The sequence below is a fragment of the Varroa jacobsoni genome, unplaced genomic scaffold (genome assembly GCF_002532875.2).
Source record: "Varroa jacobsoni isolate VJ856 unplaced genomic scaffold, vjacob_1.0 scaffold_840, whole genome shotgun sequence".
Taxonomy (NCBI): Eukaryota; Metazoa; Arthropoda; class Arachnida; order Mesostigmata; family Varroidae; genus Varroa; species Varroa jacobsoni.
The window spans coordinates 161,870-172,753 of NW_019213742.1; the positions used below are offsets into that span (position 1 = coordinate 161,870).

At 40.5% G+C, this 10,884-nt stretch overlaps 1 protein-coding gene across 4 annotated transcripts in view; it reads left to right on the plus strand.

The window, feature by feature from the left end:
• LOC111264254 (uncharacterized) overlaps positions 1–10,818 on the plus strand; it is a 38,527-nt gene extending 27,709 nt beyond the window's left edge. For 2 of the 4 annotated variants that reach the window (XM_022839970.2, XM_022839968.2), the window contains exons 2-6: positions 6,100–6,194; positions 6,409–6,467; positions 8,698–8,782; positions 9,250–9,450; positions 9,741–10,818. In XM_022839970.2, coding sequence (XP_022695705.1) covers positions 6,100–6,194; positions 6,409–6,467; positions 8,698–8,782; positions 9,250–9,324 — 314 coding nt within the window. In that variant the 3' untranslated portion in view covers positions 9,325–9,450; positions 9,741–10,818. Of the gene's footprint in view, positions 1–5,233; positions 5,253–5,601; positions 5,743–6,099; positions 6,195–6,408; positions 6,468–8,697; positions 8,783–9,249; positions 9,451–9,740 lie in introns of those variants that run through there. The other 2 variants (XM_022839971.2, XM_022839969.2) reach the window with 2 other exon arrangements.
• The last annotated feature ends 66 nt before the right edge of the window (positions 10,819–10,884 follow it).

Sequence of the window (10,884 nt, forward strand, 5' to 3'; positions counted from 1 at the left end):
TTCACAGCAGGACTTCGACGATCGTTCTCGCATCTCTTGCCAATCTCTCGGTTGCCAAGTTCTGTTTCATGATCAACGGGGGTAAAGCAACAGAGTGACTGCTGCATAAATCTACGTCATAGCTTTGATCCCATTTTGGGTAGCGATTATGGAATATTTTACAGAATACTATCGATTAAAGGTTTCCTTAGGGTTAAAATTGTTTTATATCAAGTAGACTCCAACGTATGAGCTTAGTTTATGGCTGTAGAAATGCGCATTCGTTGGTGTAAGAAGAGCTACCGCTCTATAAATATTACAGGATCACCCTTGTTAACAGTATTACTATTATGATTAAAGCTATCGACTAGAGTCGGCTGTTTTATTACAGGTGTATATGGCTCGTAAAAACAAGACTAAAAAAGTATAACATTAAAAACTAACGCTGAATTAAAATGTCTATTAGTCTTCTATAGGCATATGTTTGGGCTGATGGCTTTTCGTTACCTCGGGAGATACGGCATTCGTAATCTAACGTTCGTTTTTTCCTACAAACAATTTTTTCCTACAACAAACGGATTCGTTCTTTTATGACGATAACTATGGCCATAAACATTTTTCAATTACATCTATTAAAAAGCAATAAGACAACACTCAAGCTTTGGCTATTCACGTGTGCCCAACAGGCTGAAGCAACAGTATCACCAAACTATCGCGAAAAATATTAGTGTTAACTTAGATTCAATAACTGCATTAGTTGAAACAGCTGGTAACGGATATACTGGCAACACGTTAGCATCAAACCGATACCCTTGGAAAAAAAACAGAATTGGCAGCTCAGATGAAGTTACCTGGAAGTTCAGAACCATTCATTGTAGGGCAATATCACTCGCAGTAGTCTAGCTCATACGGTAATGGGAGGGTAGCTGCGAATCTTTTAGCGTGTGCCTGGCTAAATTCGTTACATTTCCTTCTGAAAAGTTTTTCTTTTAATGATCTTACGTTTTTCTTCTAATGATCATTACAAAGACGAGTAGAACATATCATATTAGCTTTGAAGGACGACAATTTTTCCCACCTTTTTTCGTTAGTTATTCTTCGAATGTTTGAGCTGGTAAAGTTGATAAAGCAGAGCGTACTCGTTAAGAGAACATAACTGCTGCATTGCTCTGTCTGGTCCACTGCTTAATCGTAACATTTGACGTAGTATATATAACATCGATCTAAGCCGAAATGATACTGTTCTTTCAAATTCATTTATATATATGTAAATATGCAACTATATGGAAATAATGGTGGCGTAGTCGGACATCATAGTGCTGCGGATAGCAACATTGCTCCTGGCGGACTGCACCACATACAAATTTGGGCCGCATTTACCTAATACTTAAGACATCATTAATGTTCGCCGTGCGCATCTTTTGCATTTGGTCGCGATATCATTCGCTGACATACTGCCGCGTATTCTCCGGTTCATGGTCAGCTGCAGGCCATGGGGCATCACAATCCGGTATGGTATGGGGTCACCCGACTCTGATGACAGATAGCATGTTGTAACGCGGCCGCAGCTTTGGTTGCAAAAGTTGCTTCCCCAACCTTCGTGCCGTACTCAAATTCGTGCTTTCGTATGCTCGTGCTGGTCCCAGACCATTCCGCATGTTCCAGTGCAGTTTCCCAGTCAGAAAACTTCTCGAGCAGTACGGGCACGGCGAAACTCTCCGAGAATAGCAGTAAAGTAATTCGAACGGTATCAAAGGTTCGTTCTTGTGTACAATACCCAAGGGAGCAGCTTCTGGAGCAAACCGTGCCTTGTTGTCGAACCGCACGCTCGAGCGACCCGTTGCACTATGAGTTTTCGACAGCCCTTGTCTGCATCCGATTTAGAGGTTATGGTTTGAGACCTTTAACGGGCCCTAATAAATCCAACCCTACTTTCATACAAAGGAGCTGGCACCAAGTGGAGCGCATGTCGTTGCTTTTGATTTTGGCTACGCCGATGGCAGACCTCGCACCGGGCTAGCACCTCCCGGACGCGTGTGATAAGCTAATGAATAACGTTCTTTGACGCTTTACAGCGACTCCCATTTGCCAAAGTGCCCCGTCAACTTGCATAGGGTGAGATCTCCTTTTATCTGTGGACAACAGAATATGAAGCAGTGTTCCCTTCCCCTTGAGCCGGTAGGCCAAGCCATACCTTAGCAGGTGTGCCGTGTCGCTGTACGAGCCCAGCACTTGGTCTTGAAAGAAGTGCATCTAGCCTCAGCGTCAGTCAAACAGTCGGCTAGCCACAATCTGTTCCCCTTTTTACCCGGCCCAGCATTATTCCTCGTTTGATCCCATCAGCATCCGTCTGTAACCTCACTTACAGGACCTTTCTATGATAGGCCCCTTTATGACCTTGTATTGCAACCGATAAGCGTGGTCGTGGTTGGCGTGTAAGACTAAGTCTTTAGCATCGACGATTGTGTAGAGTGAGCTTACGATACGCGCGACGTCCCGCACGAATTGTTGGCAATAGGAAACTAGGCCTAAGAAGCTTTTTAACTCCCTAGCAGACGCAGGATAAAGCAGGGTTTCAACTACCCGAATCTTTTCGGGGAAATCCGGCGGCCATAAACTTACAGTTAGTAAAATTAGATACAGCACTTCCTGCCTTACGTAAGTGCATTTCTTTGCATTCAGCTGTAGACCGGCAGAACCCATGGCTACAAATACTTTCTGCTGGTTGTTCATGTGAGTGTCAAAGTCAGGTAAGCGGTCTATTACGTCGTTGAGGTAGACGAGAACCATTTCATACTTTAGAAGTTCAACGGTCTTACTCATCAACCCCTGGAATGTCACGGGTGCGTTGGAGACCCAATGACATCCTCATGGGCTGGTAGAGCTCCCTTGGCATGCCAAATAGCATTTTGTCCTTGTCATCTAGCTGCATGACGAGGTCCAGGGCGCTAACGTAGCGAGCGCGCGGTTAAATGGAACAGGGGCCACTTTTTCTAAAAACATTTAAAAAAGCTTCGTTTTGAACCGTACCTACGCTGCTGGACATGCCTTAAACGCTGTGACCACTCTAAACTATAGCAGTCCTCAGGAGCTGGTGAGCCAAGCTCTGGACACATACAATAGAATTCAACTGAAGAGATCTATTTACCAGTCGCCAGGTGATCTAGGTGCGGTAAATCAGACAAAAGGACCGATGGTAAAGTAACCTTTACGATGTCCGAAGGGAGGCGAGTGACGATGCATCGTCATCGCCTGCCCTGAGGCTGCTTCCACTAGTCGGTCGATGCCGTAACCTCATTTGTAATAGACGCCGAATATTGCCGCCACCTGACTTAGCCTCTTACCGCGGTTTCTATTCCCTGTCACTGCCACCAAAATGCTGTAAATATAAAAACTGTTATTGACGAACAGCGTTTTACATGGCTTCAAGCACTCTGGATCTTTTATTATTTTAATTATAATTATAATTATAACTTTAATAGTGGAGGCGTGCATCCTTACAACATATAGGCTTTGGTTAACAGTAATTGGCAGGTAAAAGGAAGCGTAGACAGCGTGCCCACTAGAGCCAATAAATTATATTCGACTGAACGATCGACGTTTTTTTCAGCATGATGTTATATCTCTGGTTTGAATTGAACTCGTGAATTCTGGGTGTATGTATTTAAGCATACATAGTCTTGCTAAATACCATTCCTTGGCATATATAAGATTCGTTTATATGATTCGTTAAACCGGGGCGTAAGCAGTCCGTGTGTAACTAAACAATTGAGTGCCACTAACTGCAAGTAATCCTGTAATACCTTAGGACTTTAGTATGTACACCAGCATACATTTATAATAAATGATCAAAAGACAAGTATAGGTACTTGCCTTGTCCTTTTATATGAGGTCCAGCTGTAGTCTTCGTGGAAAAGGGCTAGTACAGCAATATGTGTTGGTTCTATTTATTTTATAAGCATCACAAATGGCACCCAAAGCCATATCATCCCAATGATAAACTCAATCTAATGGCATACAATGCACAATGCAAATCCTTGTAAAGACGGGACGACCTGCTTAAATCCAAGAAAACAGCGTGAACCTTATGTGAAACACGTATGTTTGTCTTTAAGAGAAATTCTTCATAGATTGCCAAGGATCATATAATCATAAATCGCAGGAAGAAAGATCTATTTACTTAGCCAATTTGATTGACCCCTTTGCTGCCTTATTGCCAATTGTCTCTATAAAAGATGTTTATGCATGTTTTATAATCATCCTCCCTTAAGTAGCAGGGGCGGTCAGGCGTTAGAAAGCTAAGTTCATCTTGCGGAAGCATTTAGTTTAGCGTTGACGACCCTCTATCTAGCTCTGGCGGTTTCATCGTGAAGTTTCCGAGTCGTCTTCCGGCGAAGCCCTCAAAACTTGTCCCCGATCTTATGATCCATATCTATAGGGCGCCGCCGCAAGAGATCTTTTCATTATCGCATAATTTAACTCCCCTCGCACTATTTCTACCGTTCACTCTCCCTTTACCCCACTTTTGTCGTCGTTGCCCACGTTCTAGCGTCTGCGAAACGGCTGCACTACTTAAGTTATTCGCTTAATATCGTTCGTTCAATGACACTCTTACGTTTAAAATGAAAAACTTGATTGAGGGTGGACGGAGAGGGGGAGGGGGAGGGTAGAGCCAAAGTTTTGAGAGCAAAACCTCGAGCAGAAAAGGTAACGTTGTGGAGAAATACATAATATTCATATAAGATCCTTGCAGATTACATGTCTGAAAGCCTAGCCCAATTTTTAGGGGCCAAGTAAAAACTGCCAGTCATCGCTCCGTACGCTGTTGAGGGTTTTTTTAATTAAACAGCGTTATGTTTATTGAATCATTCAGAACCGCGATAAATATTCACATTAAAAAAGGGCTCAATTCTATAAAGATGCTATATTTTACGGTGACTTCTACTCTTCCAATGCACTTGTACCGTTTAGTATCTGAGAAGATCTGAGCGTGTGTTCGGGAAAGTTACCATTAGAGGTCAGAGCATCTGTCAGTAATTGGATAAGATAACGAACAAGCACTGCATTAAGAAATCTATAAAAGTCAAGTAAACAGAGACAAATCACTCCTGTGTCCCGATGTAGCTTGACCTCAAAGATGATAACTGCAACAAACGAACGTAAACAATAATGGCGCATAATTTTGAATAAGATCAAAAACGATGGTTGAGTTCGACAAGTCGAAGTTTGTTGTGTTGCATTTCGTATTGAATGATCTAGCACAGTATGCATGGGTAAGTTAATTCGGTATTATTAAATTTGCTTCGTTGATTTCGTTACCTAGACCCAATTGGACCCACTTGACGTGCGTCGGACCGGATAATATCTCACTGTGGCACCATGGCGGTCTTATACACGTTCAAATTGTAGCCAGCTGTACACAATGAAAATAACAACAATTGCTTTAATACTGAGCCTAAGTACCCCGTTCAAAAGCGTCCCGAAGGGCATTGCTTAAAGCTGTACCAAAACTGCAATTAAATCTACGTGTTTGTGAAACCCATATTATATATATGGGCTTATTATATATAACTTATTATAATATATAAGTTATGTATATATATATATATATATTAAGTTTACGGTTAGTGTTGTTTTATTGGTGAATCTTTTCACCCTTGGACCAGCCCCTTTATAGAAGACGAAAACGGTAGATTCGACTAAATTATAGTGTTAGATACTAGAACTCACGGATGTGATGGACAATGGCACAAGCCGAAATAGGTCAGTTTTTTTCGACTGTGTTCTTTCAGTAACTTCAGCGAAACTTACAATGATTGTAAGTTTTGCTAAAGCTAGTATTTTCTAACGGTATGGGTGATCCACATCCATCAGTTTTGCATGGCAAGCACGTCTTTATTTATCTCAATTGCGTATATAGTTATAATGGTGACGTGAAAGGAAACTGCTGTTTCAACATGTACTATCATAGTTATGACTGATCAATTCATGCGCGCATTAAATGCCAGAATACTATATATTATTGCAAGAACTACATTTGAACGAGGCATCTCGTCCAACGGAATAATTAATATAATTTATTGATAATTAAAATTACTAATAAACCAATTTCAATTTCAGCCGTGTTACTCAGCGTGTTTATTGCTACGGTTTTGTGCCTAGCGTTTCTGGCCGGGTCAGCTGCCGGTGCCGAAGAACAGGAACATGCTTTTCAGGTTAGTGTGGTAATCACGACGGCCAAGAGGCACACATACATGCAAGTATAACTTAATAAAATCGTCTTCAGTAGGTTTATTGCTTAGCTAAATTTTCATAAACAGCACAAAATAACTGCGGGCCATTCAGTCTGATACTTGTTCCCCTGTAAGCAATAAGAAGCAACATTGTATGTATTTCTAAATTCGATATAAACTTTGTTTGCGTGTCTAGGGAACGGCAACTGGTCACGGAAGGGCTGCATCGGATACTGAGATGATGAATGCGATCAGGTAGAGAAGCACAATAGCTATCATTATGGCATGCGTTAATTTTCGATTTCATTAAAAAAATATTTAAATCCTTATCAATCACCGACCAGTTTTCCTTTCCCTTCTTCTATCTAAGCCGAGAACCTATGTTTGCAATATTTTATATATGATATTATTATATGTATAAATTCCTATTTAATTGAGCTATATACAGATCCACACAAGTCGATCCTCCTCAAGCATTTCGTAACACACTCCCACGACTGCCGAATCATAGTCTCCTTAAAATGGTGATCTGGATTAATTCTGCCCGTGGGCACATACAGCTGTGGGAATTTTCCATGTTTTTATATTGACACCATTTTTCGTCATTCGTAACAATTATGGAAAAAAAAAATCTGTTATCGTTACCTGCTTATGCCGGTCAAAGTACTGGCAGACAACAAAAGGCTATGTTTTTTAGGCTTGCGTGCTTTACCTCGTTTAGGGGATACGCGAAGAGGTTTTTGTTCAAATACAGGAAGTCATACATCCTAGGTGCTTCAAATATTTTGCGGCTTATCTTTTCGGCGAATTCACGGGTTGTTTGCCATCCCCATCGACCTCAGGTAGCCGACAGAGCAGAATGCATCCTTCAGTTCGAGAACTACTATTGGTGAGCTTGGTTAATCACCTTCAAACAGTGTTCTCAGGCATAGACTCCGCACCGCCATGATATAAGTATCTAAGACTACTTTTTTACCTCAGTCAATAGCGAATTAGAGTAGACATCAAATATGCACGTTTCTTTTTTTATCAGGAACATCTATCTCTGTAGCCTAACCTCAATGCAATGTTCCGCTTACCGCATAATGATAATACGGGACTATGGAAGTGAATGAACATATTCATATGCTATAGAAAAAAAGAAAGGGAACATTAAAGAAAACCCATCTTACAATCTAATATCTGACATTTATGTTTAATGAAGTGCTTAATTTATATTTATACATATCCAAAAAGTTGAAGAGATGAAACTATCGCTACTAACAAAATTTAAGACACGTTAACTGGAAAATTCGCATAGTTTACAAATATGAGTTGGGTTTCAAACCTTGTATATCGTGAGCAATTTCTTACAAGGCGAATAGTAAGCCGCCGGTTCTGGAAGTTGCGGAAGAAAACGTTGACCTTGAAAGTGGGTCTCGGGGAGAGTAAATAACGAGGAACTGAGAGCTGTAGCGGAAGCTGATTCTGAAGCAAGTACACGGATCTGAACACTCAGGTTTCGTGTAGAGAAAAACATCACACTCGTCTAGCTTGGTCAAGTTCCTAGAGGGAAGAATTGGGTAAATAAATGCCGAATGATTTGAGCAGGTATCAAAAACAGGCGTTTGGACACTTGTGTTTTTTTTGCTCGAATTTTCATTTGTTACGAACGGTAGTTCCTCTAGAATAATCGCAGACGGGGCATTTCAGTGCATAATGTACAAGCAGAGCATGAGCCTAACGCAAATGCACAGCTATGAATATGTAGACTGTTTGCTTTGAACTTTAGTGCAGGTACTATCCATTATAGCTTTATAAATTCAGGCCTGCCTATTTCGACTTAGGTGTATTGTCAATTATTGCAGAAGAAGATAAACCAACTTTGCATCAATGAAAAAGAGTTGAAAGAACGTTAATACGTGGTAACGTTCGACCGAACAGGGCATGAGTTGCGGTAGAAAACATTGGCAGACTCCCTCTTATCCATCATCGTTATCGGGCATTTCTTGCAAAAATCACATTTTTTCACCGAAATTTCAATAGCTCATAATGCAAAAAATTAACATCACGTCGAATTTGCCTTTCAAGATATGGCTTCTTAAAAAGCGTAAAGTACAACTTTACGCCTTTTAAGAAGCCAAATAACCAAGTTACCATCTGAAAGGTGAAGGGTCGTCATTGGTAACTGCACGTACTTCGATTAAGAATGAAGAAACTTATGTATGTGTAAAAAGTTTGAACTTACTATTGCGAACGTTCATACGAAACAGTTTAATTACACAATCTTGTTATATGTCAAAAAAAGTCGTACAATTTCAAAACCAGTTTTTTTTTTTTTTTCACAAGAATGGATACGAGGTAAATGGATTCACATATACCGCGTGTATCAATTCATATTAAAACTGGCTATTTACAATGTGAAGGTAACTTGCTAGCTAGGGGCAATTAACTCTGTATGAACAGAAAATAGCCATTTTTTGATACGAACTTTTTTGAATTTTAGAACGATTCTATTGCGTTCTCTACGTTCTCCTCGCTACCATGGTGGTACCAGCCGCAGATACGATTATGTCAAGCGATTTCCGGAAGTAAGTAGAGTTACCGAAACATTACTAGTAGAAATTTACGTGATTAACTTGTACGAAAGTGGGGCTATCTTACCTCTAAATAATTTTTTAATTGCATAGTGTTTAGTATGCCAGAGGATTAACGACAGTCTATACTAGAACTTGGATAGCCTTGTCAAACATCGGGTTGGACCCATAGCCGATGAAGTAGATTGAAATAATTTAAGGAAGAGCTTGTAAAACCAGGAGTCTAAGCGGGTTTAGGGCTATAATGGCTTGCAAAAATACGATATCGTATCGAGACAGAGTAAAATCTCAACACAACACAGTTGTGTCATTTCATATATAAATACAATTGCTTTAACTTCGAACGAACAGGGCATTGTTGATAGTATTGTATAGGTGACGTGGCTACAGTTATATGTTTGTATCTTATGCTTCTTTTCTGCGGAATTGATATTTACTGCTCCGAATTTTTACCTGAACAGGTCAACGCCCGGGGCTTCGAGTCAGACATTTTTGACGAGGGCTTTGGTGATTTTAGCCCCGTCAGGCGCCGATAGAGTAATCATGCGACCACACAACAGAAATCCTCGAAGCCTGCGAAAGCGGCATTGAATGACAGGGTGGATGACGGGTGAATGATTGATGATCAAACGCTAATAATACAGTTATCGCCCGAACGGCAGGTAATTTATTGCACCCCGGCAGTGATTTAATAATCGTAGACAAAGCACGTATGTACATGCGTTGCATCGTTTGCACAGAGACAGCTTCAGCCAGCATCTACTATCTACAAATAATAACAATAATCTCTTCTGTATATATCTATCTAACTGTGTCGATAATATTTTTGTAGAGAAACGTATCGTAGGAAATAATCTTAGTTCCCCTGCTGAAACTATCACCCTTACTGAGTCACTGCCTACGTTCCGCGTAGACAATTCTAACGCATCCAACAATCGCAATTTTCCTTCAGAGGATGGAGCGAACAGAAGATACCAGCTCGTGTATATTCACGCCCCAGTGAGAATCCAGCCTCCGGTCTCCGGGAAAATAGCACCAAAGGAAAGGCAAAAACAGTTCCTAAAAAAATACCTCATCGTAACCTGTTGTGCTGAAAAGTTACGCCATAGACTTTGCGCGCAGCAAGGATGCTTTCGCGGCAACACGTCATAGTGTCTAGTCAACATGTATTAACACGACGAACATAGCTGACGTCGCCATTGAAACGTGTAATGGAAAAAGATCATTCGTATAAGCACACGTGATCGCGTCACACTTTAGACTGATTTTACACTGATATAGATTTCTAATCAAATAGAACGATGTTACCATGCAAACAACAGCAGTTCGTGGATTTCCACCAGACCCCACTAGGTACTGAATAATGACAGAAACGTCGTAACGGCAACGAGAGATCAACGGCAAAATGAAAATCAGCCCCACCAGTTATTATGAAGTGAAAATATCGATATCGTATCTCAGAAACTGAATCTCCCAAATTGATATCGCATAACTTACGACACGACACGACACGTTCCCACCGGAACGTTGCGCATAACTTAAGTGAATTACACTTACGCCGCGCTCGCAGCGACACACATGACACGTTTACATGAAAACAGCATATTGAAAATTATAACTTATTCAAAACGACATATGTATATATATATACATATATTTCTTTGATGCAACCAAAGAGACGCGTGAATATTTGTTCGACGTTAATTATAAGACCCGAATGAGTGTTGGACTTCGCTGAATTGATCACTGCGAAGGTTAGCGAACCAAAATTAGCTAAGAAAAATTGAAGCTTGTTAGTGTCGGGAACTATCCCCCGATAGAGAACAACAATCATAGAAGACCTATCAATCAGTCAGCGAGAATGAAACGAACCCACATACACATGTCCCGCATAACCAGCCCCTGAATATGCGAATCTCAAAACTGAAAGAAACGCCACTATACATTAGATAAGAAAAAAGTGACCGGATAAGACTATGTTAGTAATCCTATTTTCGAATATTAGCCAAATAAAAAATATATGCATCGCAGATTGTGTATATATATATATATATATGTGTGTGTATGTAGAATATTGCGTTTTTCTATATAGATAT